The sequence below is a fragment of the Mustela putorius genome, unplaced genomic scaffold (genome assembly GCF_011764305.1).
Source record: "Mustela putorius furo isolate JIRA1106 unplaced genomic scaffold, ASM1176430v1.1 tig00003859_pilon_pilon_pilon, whole genome shotgun sequence".
Taxonomy (NCBI): domain Eukaryota; kingdom Metazoa; phylum Chordata; class Mammalia; order Carnivora; family Mustelidae; genus Mustela; species Mustela putorius.
In genome coordinates this window covers 33,018,784-33,036,292 of record NW_025422011.1, presented here as the reverse complement: position 1 = coordinate 33,036,292, position 17,509 = coordinate 33,018,784, and the positions used below count along the sequence as shown (strand labels likewise).

Genomic DNA, 17,509 nt, shown 5'->3' with positions numbered 1-17,509 from the left:
AGGACCCTGAGATCAAGACCTGAGCTGAGATCAAGAGTCAGAAGTTTAACAAACAGAGCCACCCAAGCATCCCTGAAAAGATTTCCTAATAAATGTCTTGAAAAGTATGTAAAATACTTGAAAAACTATGCATGGAAAAGGCAATTCACAATAGTGTACACACAGAGATTACAATGTATATAAAGTCAGGTAATAAAGATGACAAACGACACAAACTAAGCTAAATGTTCGTTGCTTTTACATTTTTTTTCCTGGAAGGTTATTTATGTTCCTCAGAATAAAAGAAAAACTTTGTGACACCACCCTAGGCTCATCCCAAAGCCATTCTCTCTCTAATCCTAGAATGGGGCCAGGGGCACCAGCAACCAAGCTCCACATTCCTCTCACCTCTTGAGGCAGCTCCAGCTTTGACCGGTCATCCAGGCCATTGGAATGCAAGCCCATCAGGTAAGGAACAGGAGCATCTAAGAAATGTAGGAGAGAAGCCGGGAGAATAGGGACATAGACATGCTGCCACTGGAAAGGAAACATGAGAGCTGTAATGGTCTCCGCCACAGTCATCAGTCTCTGGTAATCTAAGTTAAAAACAAAACAAAACACATACAAACCAGTCAAAAACAAAGCACTTGCTTGCCAAATAGTAAGTTAAAACCTGCAATACAATTTCACATTTAGAAAGGATCAGGATAAACTTCAGCAAAGATATGCTCAAAGTGTGGTTCTCTTATGGGTATCAGAAAGATAACCCTGAGACCTCAGCGGATCACAAGCTGAAATGTACCCACACATAACAGGTTCCTGCTAATAATAAAATTTAATATGGAAATACAGTAGATATCCTAAATGGCACCTTGCTTCAAATACTAAATCAGAAGGTTAAGTAGATTCTCTTAAGTCGAAAGGGGTTGGGGAACTGCAACAAAAACAAACAAAAAAAAGGAACAGTAGCCTGGGTCTTCATTCAGGAAAGAAGTTCTTTTACCACTCAGATATGTCTGCATTCGATAAGGAACTAATGTGAGCTCTGCCTTCAAGACCAAGACCCAAAGAACCACAAAGCATGCAGAAGCGGTTTTCTGCACTAGCCAAGTCTGCCCTCCACCTGGAACTTTTCCTGAACAGGAACAGCACAAATGTGTTATTTTAATACTTCAATAAAAAGCTTCCTGAGAATTTGAAAGACTCAGAAGATTGACTTTCATGCCTCAAAACTCTTATTTTAGGTCAGAGATCTCAGTTTGGAAGGGAAGGCTTTGAGTTCAAAGTTTTGCTTTCCTTTAGAACACAATTTCTAGACCCATTTTATAAAAAAAATAATAAATACATTGGCAAAGCCAATAAAATGGACTGGTTAAAAGTAGAATTTTTAAAATTGCTATTCACAAATGGTATAATGGTTTCTGGCATTTAAAGACAGAGCAGAGGCACATAAATTTTAAAATCAGATGAGTAACATCCTCTGGAATGGCTGATTTCAAAGGAGATTTCATAAGGGTTAAAGTGGTCTCCTATACTAAAAATCCACCCCATCATTTAAAAAAATAATACCCTGGTTCATAAAGGGGTTATAAGTATCAAACAGCTTTCCCCAAAATGAGGAAGGTTGAGTAAAAAGCGAGCAACAGCTGGTATGTATCAACTAAGTAAAAGTTTAGCAAAGTATCCCATATTTTCTCACTACTCACACTTTGAAAATTGCCTATCACCTTATTCCTGGCTAAGCAAAGAAGAGCATAATCTGGAAAGAGTTTAACCAATGGGCAAATATATAGCAATTAATTATTAAAACATCATCATCTCAAACTTAATTTTAAGGGCATTACAGGAAAATGCCTCATATGCTTCTTGGGGGAAACTAAGGCACATAGGTAAATGATACAACCAATTAATGCCTAAAAGTGAACTGAGAGATTGATCATCAATTAAAACAAACAAAAAATGGTTTAGCAGAAGGACAAAAGAATATAAACTTATCATATTCATTAAAGACCAAAGCAAACTAGTAAGAGGTCAAGAAGAGAGTCTCATTTTTCATGTGTGCCCACACAAAGCATCGTCATTCCTATATTAAAAAGTATTTATGATCTGTCTACTTGTGATCTCTATCAAATAAATAAATAAAATCTTTAAATATATATATATATATATATTAGTGAAGATTCCCACCCATCATTCAAGCAGCAACCAAAACATTTCCCCAATTACAAAAAAAAAGTAAGCTTTGAAGAGTTAAATTAGGTTATATATATATAATTTCAGAAAGAGGATTTAGTCCCACATGAAAGTAAACTAACAAAATTTATAGCATTGAGGGCGCCTGGGTGGCTCAGTGGGTTAAGCCGCTGCCTTCAGCTCAGGTCATGATCTCAGGGTCCTGGGATCGAGTCCCGCATCGGGCTCTCTGCTCAGCAGGGAGCCTGCTTCCCTCTCTCTCTCTCTCTCTGCCTGCCTCTCCATCTACTTGTGATTTCTCTCTGTCAAATAAATAAATAAAATCTTAAAAAAAAAAATTTACAGCATTGAAAGCTCTGCCTTCAGCCTCTTCAGGCTGGGATGTCCGTACAACATGGCTTTTTAATCTCTCTGCTGAAATTCTTCTCAATGACATTCCAACGATCTTTTTTTTTTTTTTTTTTAAAGATTTCATTTATTTGATTAAGAGAGAGAGCTGAGGCAGAGTGAGGGGCAGGGCGAGGGGCAGACTCCCTGCTGAGCAGGGAGCCCGAAGCAGGACTCCAAGACCTTGGGTTCATTACCGGAGCTGAAGGCAGCTGCTAACCAACTAAGAAACCCAAGTGCCCCTCCAACAATCATTATTAAGAATTCTAATGAGGGGCACCTGGGTGGCTCAGTCAGTTAAGCGGCCAGCTCTTGGTTTCAGCTCAGGTCATGATCTCTGGGTCGTGAGATCGAGCCCCTTGTAGAGCCTGGGCTCCACTTAGCAGGGATTCTCTCCCTCTCCGTCTTCCCACTCAAACGTGTGCTCTCTCTCTAAAATAAATAAAAATAAAACCTTTAAAAACAAGATAAATTCTAATGATTCTCCAGAGGAGACCTCAATTCTTTTATCTACTCAAGAGCAATAATCTCAAGAATCTCATGGGGCGCCTGGGTGGCTCAGTGGGTAAAGCCACTGCCTTCGGCTCAGGTCATGATCTCAGGGTCCTGGGATCGAGTCCCACATCGGGCTCTCTGCTCAGCAGGGAGCCTGCTTCCTCCTCTCTCTCTCTCTGCCTGCCTCTCTGCCTACTTGTGATCTCTCTCTGTCAAATAAATAACTAAATAATCTTTAAAAAAAAAAATCTCAGACATCTTAAGATTTTATTTTAAAATTCAAAATTAAGATGAATCAAAAGAATGCAAAAGTGTGCAAGAAAACCTTCAACTGCTATTTAGAGCTGAAGGTCTAGGTCCCAACACTGGCTCTTAAACATATTTTGAATAAATATTACACGGAAATACCCCATCCCCATCTACACTATGTATATATACCTACACACACACACACATCACTGCTGGATTTAAAGGGGGCAGGAGGAGTGGGCAGGCAGGAGTACCAGAGGCCTTTTCAATCATGAGAAAACCAAAAGATTTTCTCCTTTCTTTGCCCAAAGTCAATAAAGCAGGTATTTTATATGGCTGGCATTCCTGGCATGTCGGCTCAGGGACAGTAAAATTTCACAGAAGGCCAGGAAACAGCTTGAGTAGAGGAGTCCCAAATATGACTTTGTCATGAGACATCCTGGCACTGGACTACTACTTACAGTACCTAGCTGCAGCGTCTGGGAACATCAATTCCATAATCATAAAACAGGGCATGCTGGAGTCTGAAAGAAAAGGCTTGCTCTGCTCCATCAAGGCAAGTTTTCCAATAGCACAGAAATCTAGTTCTGGTTTTTCCCTACTTTTCAGGATAAATCTAATCTAGTATCTAAAACTCAGCCCACTTATTTTCTAAGAGTGGGTAACCTTATTTACCCCAGTTTGAAATCTCTGAAGAATTTCTTGTGATGCACTTGAAATTATGGGATTCTTAGAAACAAAACACTTTTGGAGGTCAGAGATAATCTCTTCTCTCAAGGCTAAGTCACTTTCCATTTACACGGTTTAATTTTACAGACACTAGAAATTTGGAATTGTAGGGCCTTTCTGGTCTGAGTTGTTGGTTTCATTTTATATTTTAAATTGTTTTTCTATTTTACATTTTTATATTTTGAAAAAGCAATAACCTACCTTGGAGGAGGGCCTAACAAATAATACCTCAGGGATCCAGTAATCTGTGGTACCCACTAGGATGCTGACCTCCAAGAGCTTTAAGCAATAGCACAAAATCCATTTCTATACACCAGTATAAATGATAAAATCAGTATCTCCTTTGCTATTGCCTGTGTCTGTGCTCATTATTCCAAGAAGGTGAAACCAATAAACAGGAAGCAGCCGAAGGTCATGTGCACCCAAAGTATTTCAAACAAACAAAATCAACTGGAGACACTAAGGTTCTAGGCAATTATATTCTCTTAAAGTTCTCATAATGTTGGGGCACCTGGGTATCTCAGTCGGTTAAGTGTCTTCCTTCGGCTCAGGTCATGATCCTCGGCTCCTGGGATAAAGTCCCCCATTGGGCTCCTTGCTCAGCTGGGGAGCCTACTTCTCCCTCATCTCCCTGCTCATGCTCTGTCTCTCTCCCCCAAATAAATAAATATTTTTTTAAAGTTCCTATAATGTTTAATGAGCAATTACTTTTAACAAAAGGAGATAATGCAAAACATAGTGGGATTACAACCACCACTCCTGAGTGGTGAGGGAGGGAGGGAGGAATGTTTTCATGGCTTGTCTCTGTGCAAAGAAAGATAATAGCTGTGGGACCACTCTGCAGATAATTTGTCCCTAAACAAACCAAAGGGCCAATTCTACACATTGGAAACTGAATCATGAACTGTCCTTGCATACTCACACTTTTGTGAAAAAGTGAGTAAGGATGAATAAGGATGTTTCTCAGGTAATCTTTGTTCTTAGGAAACAACCTAATCTCTATGTTCCTTTCTCCAAGATAGATTATTAAATGAAAGAAAGTGCAAACAATGATTAGCATATTTCCATTTGTGTTGTTTCTAAAAAGTATATATGTTGTATATGCATGATTATGTTTGGAAGGAAACAGCAAACAGTAGTAATCTCCTTGAGGGAGAACCAGGGACCAGAGGTGGAAGTCTTACACTTCAATATAGACCCTTCTGTAATGTGTTAAAATTCCTACCATATGATTGAAAGGCTTTTTTCCTACATTTTAATATACCATATTTAAAACATATACTTATGGTATATTAAAGTTTAACATTAATTTTAATATACCCTACACATATCATAATGTACATGTATACTTTAAAGAATGTTACAAGCCATACATATGTACTCAACACTTCACATAAAAATAGTTCATGGTTCAAAAATATTTGAGAGGGGGCACTAAAAAAATTAAGAGATTACCTCTGAGGAGTAGGATTCTAGGTGAAAAAGGAAACTTTCAACTTTCTCTGCCTTGTTTGTCCACACATTATTTATTTGTTTTCTAAAAAAACTTATCTTTGAGGCACTTGGGTAGCTCAGTCAGTTAAGCGCCCAACTCATGACCTTGGCTCATGTCATGATATCAGGGTCCTGGGATCAAGCCCCAAGTCAGGGAGTCTGCTTGAGGATTTCTCTCCCTCTCTCCCTCTTTCTCTGCTCCCCTCTCCCCACAAAAAAAAAAAAAAATTAAATAAATCTTAAAAAAAAAAAAAAAGGACTCAGTAGGGATGCCTGGGTGGTTCAGTTGGTTAAGCCTCCAACTCTTGATTTTGGCACAGGTCACAATCTCAGATTTGTGAGATGAACCCATGTCAGGCTCCCTACTGGGCGTGGAGGCTGCTTGGGATTCTCCCCTTCACCCTCTGCCTCTCCCCCCAAACCACACATTCTCTCTCAAAAAAAAAAAAAAAAAAAAAAAAAAAAAAAAATATATATATATATATATATATATGAAGATTGAGTAATGCAAAGTGGCTAAAAAATACCATAATTGATTTAAGCATATCATGAGGCTATTAAGTGCCCCCAAAAAAACAAGGAAAACTGCAAAAATTTAGTCTCCATTCTGGTTCTTTTGCAAGGTTCATTAAATTCTCACTCCCCTTTTAAAAACAAAATGCATCTAGAAAATCTAGTGAATGCATTATGGGTGTGGCTTTAAAAAAAAATGCAGACATCTGACTAGTAGACCTATAATCAAAGGAAATACCTAGTCCCTTCATCAAAAGACTAGTGATTATACAGTCATGTTTTAAGCTAAAATACAATGTTTAATGGATAATGTATAATTTTTATGATTATCAGACTTGAATGACTTTTTCAATTATCCAATCTACTACCCTATTAACTCATATCAGGTAAGAACTTCTCTACATACAATTTAACAGCAATTGGTAAAAAATACACTATTAAAAAATCTGTATCTATACAGCAAAGAACAAACATTACCCGGGAGTACAAGTTAAAAAAAAATTCTTATAACTGTCAGTTCAGTCATCCAATGGGTTACACTTTGTAAGTCATACCATTTCGCCTGCATTTTTTCCCTAAGTTACACTTCTTTTCTATTCAGTAGGCGAGACATGCAGTGGGCAACACTGTGAGTGGTGATGACATGTTTTTGGAAGGCCAGAAAGATTTTCATCCACCTGAGGCCTTTGAATCATAAATAAAAACTATTTCAAGAAAACCAATCTCAACTGTTTAAATATCAATAGAGAGCATAACCTACATGCGATAAAAGGCAACACCATTTTACAATCAGCCTTGCTCAAAAATATCCAGTAATTTTTTTTGGAAAAATTTTTTTCCTGCCCACACTATAAACACGGCTTTAGGTCCTGAGTTCCATTTGAGTTTATACACAAATCTTCTTAATCGCCTTCAAACCTCTTAAAATTTGTATTACTGATTGCATTATTGCTCTATTATTGATAGAACCACCCATATTCTGGGAAATTTAGCCCAAATTCTGATGGAAAAATGTCACCTGTCATATTTGTTTCAATCCTCCTTCTCCCATGTCTACAACATCCCCCCTGCATTATAGGTACCTAACTTACTGAACAAAATAAAAATCTATGAGTCCATATAATACTAAACAAACAAGGAAAAATAAATGTTATTCCTTATAGTACAATGATAACTAATATATATAGATGGAGGGGCACCTGGGTCAAACAGTCGATTAAGCATCTGACTCTTGTTTCGGCTCAGTTCATGATCTTAAGATTGTTAGATCAAACCCCCTGACAGGCTGAGCACTTGGCATGGAGTCTGCCTCAGATTCTCTCTCCCTCTGCCCCTCTTGCTTGTGAGCTCTCTCTCTCAAATAACTAAATGAATCTTTAAAAAAATAAATAAATATGGGGGTGCCTGGGTGGCTCAGTGGTTTAAGCTGCTGCCTTTGGTTCAGGTCATGATCTCAGGGTCCTGGGATCGAGTCCCACATAGGGCTCTCTGCTCGGCGGGGAGCCTGCTTCCCTCTCACTCTCTCTGCCTGCCTCTCTGCCTACTTGTGATCTCTGTCAAATAAATAAATAAATTATTTTTTTAAATAATTTTAAAATAATTTAAAAAATAAACAAATAAATAAATAAAGTATAGATAAATAAATAAATATAAGTGGAGCTAGAAAAATCACCATTTTGTGACCATGATGGTATTAACTAATTCAGACTAGAATCATCAATGGATGTTAAAACTATTGGGTAAAACTTCAAAGAGGAACAATATATTTACAGTTTCAAAATAACTTCCCACAACTTACTAATTACAAAGGGAAGAAGGACAACTTTCCATTTAAGAAAACTGGCAAACATAATCTTAACCAAGTGTTCAAATTAACATTATCAAAGATGGGCAAACTGACATCAAGCGCCTCCTGTCATGATAAAAACACACATTATGTGCCTCCTAATACAATGCTCTGAGAGAATCACAACCTCACCTCTATGTATTATAACCAAAAATGTTTAACACCTGAATCTAATCACAAGGAAACATCAGAAAAACCCAGATTGGAGGACATTCTACAAAATGCCTTGGCTGCACTCTTCAAAAATGTCTATGTCATGAAAGACATTAAGAAGTAAAAAGTAAAAGCAAGGCATATTACTAGACAAGACCCTGGATCAGGAATTAAAAAAAAAAAATAGCAAAGTAGATATTTTGGGGACAATGGTGAAACCTGAATACAATATTATAACAATGTTACATTTTCTAAATTTGATAATCATACTATGGTTATGTAAGAAAATATCTTTGCTCTTATGAAATAAAAGCTGACACATTTAGGAGTCAAGGCACATGGGATCTGCGACGACTCTCAATGGTTCAGTTTTATGTTCACACACACACAGAGAAAGAGAATGATAAGACAAATGTGGCCAAATGTTAATAATTGGTGAATTGTGGGAGAGCACACAAACAGTTCCTTGAACATTTCTTGCAACTCTTCCATAAGCTGGAAACTACTTCAAAATAAAGAGTCAAAAAACTTAAAACCTGGGACGCTTGGGTGGCTCAGTTGGTTAAGCAGCTGCCTCCGGCTCAGGTCATGATCCCAGCCTCCTGGGATCGAGTCCCACATCGGGCTCCTTGCTCCGCAGGGAGCCTGCTTCTCCCTCTGACTCTGCCTTCCACTCTGTCTGCCTGTGCTCGCTCTCACTCTCTCTCTCTTACAAATAAATAAATAAAATCTTAAAAAAAAAAACTTAAAACTTACAATGACTATGCATCTCAGAGTAACAAAGTCCTTACAGTGGACTACAATTGTAATACCTAAGCTCCTATTAAGTCTTAACAACATCTACTTCTATATTCCTGCTTTCTCACTCCGTACCATCCACCCAGTTTTCTCAACTGTTCTCAAATGTGTTCTCATAACAAGCACATTCTTTTCTCAAAACCCTTATATGTGCTATGCCCTTTGCCTAGAATACTTTTCCCACAGATATTAACAAGGGTCGCTCAGAGAGGGCTTAAACTAATCACTCTGTTAAAAAGTGGAGGGGTGCCTGGGTGGCTCAGTTAGTTAGGCATCTGCTAACTAAACTAAACTAACTTTAAACTAAACTTTATTTAGTCACCCCCTTGCTCTCCACTATAAGATCAGTTCCATTACAGGAAGGATTTTTACCTGTTTTGTCTACCACTGTATCTCTAGTCCCTGATAGAATGCTTGGCACATGGTAAGGTCTAAATAAATAGGTACTGAATGAATAAGTTTTATGTTATTTTTCTGATTTATTTAATAAACATCTTTTTCCTTCTGATCTACTTTACTATTTTGTCCAAACCTGCCCCTCACATTCAGTTCACCTCTAATTTACAAAAAACAATTCAGTGATAACAAACAACAGGAAGAAGTAATACATCCTCATTTTCTCAAAGGATCATTATTTGGGAATCCTCAGTTTTACTGTCAGGTTGCAGAAGGGGCAAAAGTAACTACAGAATGAGGAAAAGTCAGCTTTCCAGAACCACCATTTCCTACCACTCTTTTCAGCATCAATTAGAAGGGATGCCAGGAAGGATCCCAGGCTTAAGTGCCTAGCAAAAGGCCAGGATGACAGCCAATTAGAAACTGTGGCCCTCTTGTGCTCCATCAGTTTGCCATCTACCACCCACCTGCAAAAGATCTGAGTTTTGCTCAAACTATAACGGCCCATGACCTTTACAGTCAGTTCCACTGTATTCAATATGGAAAGAAGGGAAGCCCTATATAGGGAGAAGGCTCTAGTAAGCACTGACTTACGCTGTGAGTAGAGCAGGATTTGAAACTCCAGAAGGGCACAAGTAAAAAGCTGAAACACATTTTCTACCCCAAGCAGTTCAAAGACTTCTTTGACAGGGAAGTCAAATAAGGGAAGCTCATTGGTACTTGGTCTCTGGCAGATTATTGGCCCATAGACCCCGGAAAACTTCAAGGACCGGCCAGGAGGTGGGAGTGGCACCTCATAGAGTACATTGTATATGTAGCTCTCAAGGGGCAGTGGAGGGGGCTGAGGTGAAGTAACTGCCTGGTGAAGTTGTTCCAGCACACTCCGACATGCTTTCATGAAGGACATCGGTGTGATGAGGCAGATGCACTTAGAGACGTAGAGCGTGTCCCGGCTAATGTCATAGGAGTTGAAGCGCTGAAGCTTGGTCCCAGGAGTGCCTTCACCATCCTCCATGCCATGGTCTCGACCATCAACAGAGGGAGAATGTAGGACATCATACTCAGCATTATGCATGTGGTAGAGGGTCTGCATTGCACTGCAGATCTGCTTGCTGGTCACCTCCTCATAAAATGTGAGGGCAAACCCAAATGTCCGAGAGCCATCCTCCCTTGTGATAATAAAGGCATGGAACTGGGGCTCCCTCGGATCAGCCTGGGTCTTGAATGCAAGCCCTTTGGGCATGCATAGCTGCAAAAGACAACAAGGAAACAAGTGGTGAGAACACTCACTGCTGGTCCTCTTTTCAGAATACCACCACTATTCATTTACTCACAGAGCACCTACTATGCTAGGTGTTTGGGGTGTCAAGATCAACGCAGCAAAATATCTGTCCTAAGAATCTCCCATTCTAAGATATATGAGTAAATAAAATTATAATGCAGTTATCAGGACTACCCAAAAACAAAGTGTTAGAGCAACACAGAATAGACAACCCAGCCCAGGAACATCAGAAAAGGTTTCATAGATGAGGTGATATTAGAATTCATCAGTCAGACAAGGGAAAGAAGGTATTTCAAAGACAGGAAGAAAATCCACAAAGATAAGGAGGTAAGAGAAAGCTCGGAGAATTTAGGTAGGTGGTTAAGCATGACAGCATTTACTGGAAAATAATGCTAGAAATATACCTATATACTAGACAAATCCAACTTTGCACCTAAAAATAAACAAAGTTTTAGACTCTATCAGCTCACAAAACCCTGTCATGAAGAGAACCTTCTCTTTTCATAGGAAAAAAGGGAGCATTTCACCTAAAGCAAGGAGATGACATAATCAGGATAAAGACGCACTTTTTTCATTTTAACTCAGATGGGTTATATAAAAAATTTGGACAGCTAATCAAACTGACCTAAATCAATCAATCTCCATACGATCTCCTAGCAGCCTGGAGTAAACAAAAGTCAGTGAAGTATCTGACTTTTGGCTCAGGTCATGATCTCAGGGTCCTGGGTTGCGCCCCAAGTTGGGCTCTGCACTCAGCAGGGAGTCTGCTCCTCTCTCCCACAGCCCCTCCCCACAGCCTATGCCCATGCACTCTCATATTTAAAAAAAAAAAAAAAAAAAAAAAAAAAAGCTGTCCTGTCCAAAATTAGGATAATTAGGATGAAACATAATACCCATTTCTACCATATCACCCAGATAAACACAAGTGAGAATGAAAGAAAACTGTTTTAAATCAGACTCACCATGTAATCTCAGTACTATAGGCAAACAAATAGCTCAGTACCTCAAAGTTCCCTGAACCATTACTATGCATTTGTCTGACAAAACAGAAACAATGTGATTTTCAGTGTATCTGATATATTGATCAAAATGCAGAATCATGAGTAACATACAGACAGCCCCTTCTTCAAAAGTTACTGGTAGTTAGTGGAACTGCTGCTATCATAGTCTGGATTCACGGTTCTACTGTAAATTCATTTGTAAATTATTTCATACCTGTAGCTAAGAAATACTAACCATTCCCACTGCATCTTGGTCAAAGGGATTCCATTCTACGTTCTCAGGGTATCGGGCAAGGACCTTAGACTTGAATGTTCGTCTCAGGGGTGTCTGCTCAAAATTTTCTCCTGCAAGAAAAAGAATGAAGCAAATCATCTCTACGGAGTCCCTCCAAATCATGGAGTTATGACTGCCTGAGCTTGGTAATCCAGCAAGGTAAAGAAATAAAGGCAAAAGAGTTAGTATGCCAACCATCTAAGAACAGGAAAGGTATTAAAGTTATTAGGTAAGTAAAGAAGCTGAAAAGGTTTTAATGTGGTTAAGAGTGGACACCACTAGCTATCTTTTCTTTTCTTTTCTTGAAAATGAATTATTACTAAAACCACTGGTTAATCTTCTTGGGAGTGGAAACAGCATAAGGAATGACAAAGGATTATATCCACCTTTTTTCCCTGTAAACAACATTTAGCTTGCTTAAAACCAACTGATATCATAGAAGCATAAATGATTTTAAATTCAGAATAAAGTATGCATTTCTATGATCTCTGAAAAAACACGAAGGGACTAAAAGATTGAAGAACATTTAAAAAAGCAAATTTCAGGGTAAATCTAATGAGGTATTTTGTCAATTCAGAAAAATTTGAAATTTCTAAAATTCTACCTGTTTCCCCTCCCCCCCTAAAAACACTAGAATATACTGAAATAAAGAACATTAAAGTGAAAAGAGGAAGAACCAAGGAACCCACCACCTAGACGGACTCAAATATGAAAAACCTACTGGTCAAAAAAGGGCAGAAGAAAGTTAGAAGGTCAAAGGTACAAAATACCACTGTAGAGACAGGTAAAAGCCACCAGAAAGCTTGGGTGTTCTCAATTTTGTTTTGTTTTTACCTTCAGTCGTACTGGAAATGAAAGGGCTGGCACCATCCCTGGCTTTAGAAGCCTGTATGTACTGGCATAATGCTATATGATAAATGAAATAACAGAGTATTACAATAAAGCAATATTATTCAAACTTATTTGACCATGACTCCAGTATGAAACAAATGTTACATCATGAAGCAATATACACATACATGATGTGTACATATAAATTTGCCTAAAACAATTTCACAAAATAATACTTACCCTTACTCTGTGTGATGCCCTTTCATAATTTCTACTCTACATCATTAAAATCAAACTTAACTAAAACTACTAACACAATTCTTTGGGGAAAAAAAATTACAATGCAGCATAATGAGATGAAGAGCTCAAAAGGTATCAAATTACTATAAAGTCACTGCTACTTTATCCAAAAGTATCCTGCCCCAAATACTGCTGTTCCTAAGGAGTTAGGGAATAGGGGACAAATTAAATGTATCCAAATACTTCAAACAAATAAATTTAGTGGGAGTCATGGAAACATATGTGGAAAACATGATCAAAAACAATTCAAATGAATTTGATACCTATCTATCGAATAATCATGTCATACAAGGGCCTTGGGTACTGAGGGGACAGAAATGAACAAAATGAAGCACCTGTCCTCTCAAATGTACAGGAAAAAAGAATATACACAAATAATCACTTCACAGGGAAGTTATTATCTGGGAGGCTCCAGATCTTTACTCTATGTGGTCCAACCACTGAGAGCACACTTGCACAACATCCTGCTCACATGTTCTAGCTGATACAACAAATTCTGTTCTATAGTTGTTCTGAGTTGGTTTGGAACCCAAAGGAGCTAGTGATTAAGGAAGTTGCATTCTTCCGAAACAGGATTAGGATAAACCTAAAGTCCCATAGTTCTTCACTCTAAATCATCCCAGAGGTATCTTAGCTTTCTAAAGAGTTTATAGTAACTCTAAGGTACTTGGTCCAGAAATTAATAAGGATTCCAGTCAGAAAGCTATCGCTTATAACTAAAAACACTCATTTCCACTTTCTCTCAGGTTTTGTCATCAACATGATAAGAGGCACACTTATTCATAACTTTCAACTTCTGACAAGTAAAGCCAGTAACACAATTTCAATTTCTCTCATTTCCTGCCTTCTTCCAAACTGAGTTTTCCGAAACTCTTTTCCAGGAAATTTCATCTCTCAAAATACATTTTGTAATCTCCACTAAAGACTGGCAAAATCAGCAGGCAGCTGGTAACAGTGGTAGCAATACAGCGCCTACAGCTATGTACAGCTAGTCTCAAGCTTTCAGTAACACCTGTGAACACACCCTTGGCAAGGCTGCACTCACTGTACGGAAAAATTAAACAGCGAGCAGCTGACATAATGATCTTGTCTACACTCTGAAATACTCAGAATATGCATTTAAACTCATTCAGTTCTGAGAAGATAACTATGTCTTCCTCCTAAGCCTCCTCACTTGTAGTTGTCAGTTTCCTCATTTCTTCCTTATTAGGCCAGAAAATCCCCTCACTAAAAACCACAAAATATTTCAACAGAAACAGGAATCAGGGCAGTTTCCACTGTCCTTAATGAAAGTCTTTAGAGAAGCATATATTTTTTAAGATGGTTATGAGGTGACCCCAAGACATAATGAGCATTCAAAGGATAGAACAGACCATTTCAAACAACCAGTGAGAAAAGGCCAGAGGTGAAAATAACTGAAATGGAGTATAGACAAAGAGGAGGGGAAGGTCATGAATCACAAGAACAGTGGTCTTTAGATCCTCTATCCTTCGCAGCACCTCTTTACCTCCTGCCCCTTCTTCAAACAAGCTAAGCAAAGATCTCTTGTTAAAGAGTCAGGCACCTGGGTGGCTCAGTGAGTTAAGTCTCTGTATTCGGCTCAGGTCATGGTCTTAGGGTTCTGGGATCTGAGCCCCGCATCGGGCTCTCTGCTCAGCAGGGAGCCTGCTTCTCCCCTTTCTATGCCTGCCTCTCTGCCTATTTGTGATCTTTCTCTCAAATAAATAAATACAATCTTAAAAAAAAAAAAAGAGTCAGTAAAGGCACCACTGAGACTGCCAATCTTAGACATGAGTCCTTCTGTGTATTGGACTGGACCAGTATCAGGAATATAGTATTTTCACTGCAAGGAGAAAGGGGGTGTATAAGAGGTATGAGAGCCCTGAGACCAAACCATGTTCACTACAGCACCCTATATAGAATGTCAGAAAAGTCACAGAGGAAGGGGATTCACAAACCTAAGATATTTTTATTAAAACAATTCAGTCTTTCATCATTTGCTGAGGGCTAAGTTTTCAGACTAAGCAGTAGAGACTTAATGCCTCAGGAACATCTACAGAGACCCACTTCAGGAAACCTGTACATATGTCACAGATCGCTTAAATCCCTAATTATTTAGACCTTTGGAAATTCAAATGATACTAGGAATAAGACATGCAACTACAACTGTCCTATTGTCCTGGAAATAGTAACTACTTATTTGCCTAACATATAGAGTCCACAAATGTCATAAAGTCTGGATGCCAGAACTAAGACCCATTTCTAACAGCAACTTAAAAATTAGACAACTAGGTGTCAGTCTATCTTTGTGAATCTGTCCCTGGGGAAGTACAATTCAGATAAACCATAACAGATTTTTTTTTTTAAGCCTGCACGCCTTCCAAGGACTTCTAACAGGTTCTTTGTTTACTTGTTCTGTTTTGATCAAGCAAGAAACAAACCGATATTTGTATTGCTATCTACCCCGTTGGTAACTAGCTTGATTTGAATAATTCTAAATAAGGGATGCTTACAACTGAGAAGCTTCAAAGCAACCCCTGAACTCTCTGAAATACTTTACAAAATTTTGTATGAAAATATGTGCATTTTTCTAAAGAGAAACGCGATTTTCGTCATTCTTTTTTAAGATTTTATTTATTATTTGACAGAGAGAGACACAGAGAGGAAACATAAGCAGGGGGAATGGAAGAGGGAGAAGCAGGCTTCTAAGAGGGAGAAGCAGGCTTCCCGCTGAGCCGGGAGACAGACCAAGGACCCTGGGATCGTGACCTGAGCTGAAGGCAGATGCTTAACCATCTGAGGCGCCTCCAGATTCTCAGATACTTAAGCACCTGAGCTGGAAAGCAGATGCTTAACTATCTCAGGCGCCCCCATACTCAAAGGGTTCCATGACCCCAAAAAGTCAGAAGCCACAGCTCCAAATGTTTCTCCATTTTGGGCAGGAAACATTTGACCACTTACAGATAAGCCTAAATTGGTAGGCTTACATACAGTCTAAAATAAAACATATGCACTACTAAATAACTGCTTTCTGGGTTAATGATGACAACATTATTTCTCCTTTTTTATCATGAGAAGTCTATAAATGCAAACTTCTCTCTTTTTAAATATACACACGTATGTGAATGAGTTAAAAAAAGAAAAAAAATCTTTTCCTCAAAATTTGTATCTGAAGTCATCTGAAAGGTCATCAGAAAATGTTCACCAAGGGGAGTATGGGTGGCTCACTTGGTTAAGCATCCTGGTCTTCATTACAGTTCAGGTCATGATCTCAGGGCTGTGAAATCAAGTCCCATGCTGGGTTCTGCACTCAGTGGGGAGTCTGCTTGAGATTCTCTTTCCTCTCCCTTTGCCCTCCCCCCTCCAATCAGGCTCACTCTTTCTCTCTCTCTCCAAAAGAAACAAAATCTTAAAAAAAAAAAAAATTTTTTTTCACCAAAATCTCAAAGCCACACATTTATAATAAATGTATTACATCTGTGGGAAACAATGATGGTTTTGAATAGTAGTGCAGATACAAAAAGGCATGTTCCAAACAGCTATGTGAGAAAGACCCAATATAGTCAAATCACCACTTGGTTTATGTTAAGTTACACAAAGCTACTCCAGAACATAGTGTCAGCTTAGATTGAAGAAAAATAAAAGTAACCATCATTCCCTAAGAAAGTGTTTATGGGTCACATCTGTTATACCTCCATCTTGATTAGATATACCAAATAAAAGTATTTCAATTTCTAAATCTATCAATAATTAGAGTTGACATATACTCAAGAAGCTTTACACAAAATTTGAAGTTTGAAAAAAAAGAGAGAAAAAAGAGCAAGAGCTAAGGACAATTTTTTTTAAACATTTTTTTTTAAGATTTTATTTATTTAATTGACAGAGAGAGAGAGAGATCACAAATAGGCAGAGAGACAGGCAGAGAGAGGGGGGGGAACCAGGCTCCCTGCTGAGCAGAGAGCCTGATGTGGGCCTTGAGCCCAGGACCCTGAGATCATGACCTGAGCCGAAAGGCAGAGAGAGGTTCAACCCGCTGAGCCACCCAGGCGCCCCTAAGAGCATTTTTTTAAAGATTTTTTATTTTTAAGTCATCTCTACACCCAACATGAGGCTTGAACTCACAACCCTGAGATCAAGAGTCCCATGCTCTACAGAATGAGCCAGCAAGATGCCCCTAAGGCATTTTTATATCCAGTCTCTTAGAAGGGAAGGATAGTATAAATATTTGTGAAACTACAAATGATTGTCAACAGAATAATTTATATCTAGGGCACATGGGTAGCTCAGTTGGTTAAGCCTTTGCCTTCAGCAAAGGCCACGATCTCAGGGTCCTGGGATCAAGCCCTGAGTTGAGTTCCCTGCTCAGCAGGGAGTCCTCTCCCTCTGCCCCTCCCCATCCCAGCTCCCCATCCCAGCTCACTCTATCTTTCTCTCTCAAATAAATAAAATCTTTAAAGAACAACCCCCCCCCCGCCAAAAAAAAAAAAAGAAGAAGAAGATGGGGCGCCTGGGTGGCTCACTTGGTTAAGTGTCTGCTTTCGGCTTAGGTCATGATCCCAGGGTCCTGGGATGGGACCCTGCATCAGGCT

At 38.8% G+C, this 17,509-nt stretch overlaps 1 protein-coding gene across 6 annotated transcripts in view; it reads right to left on the bottom strand.

Annotated features, from left to right (window-relative positions):
* Nucleotides 1-17,509, bottom strand: part of DENND5A (DENN domain containing 5A) — a 96,909-nt gene that overhangs the window by 51,638 nt on the left and 27,762 nt on the right. For 5 of the 6 annotated variants that reach the window (XR_006602233.1, XM_013055804.2, XM_045065846.1 and 2 more), the window contains exons 2-5: nucleotides 12,624-12,695; nucleotides 11,751-11,860; nucleotides 9,827-10,481; nucleotides 388-575 (exon numbers count right to left, since the gene is read on the bottom strand). Coding sequence is in view for 5 of the 6 variants with exons in the window: in XM_013055804.2 (XP_012911258.2) it covers nucleotides 388-575; nucleotides 9,827-10,481; nucleotides 11,751-11,860; nucleotides 12,624-12,695 (1,025 nt within the window). In the remaining variant the exon portion in view is untranslated. The remainder of the gene's footprint in view (nucleotides 1-387; nucleotides 576-9,826; nucleotides 10,482-11,750; nucleotides 11,861-12,623; nucleotides 12,696-17,509) is intronic. The other variant, XM_004751947.2, reaches the window with a different exon arrangement.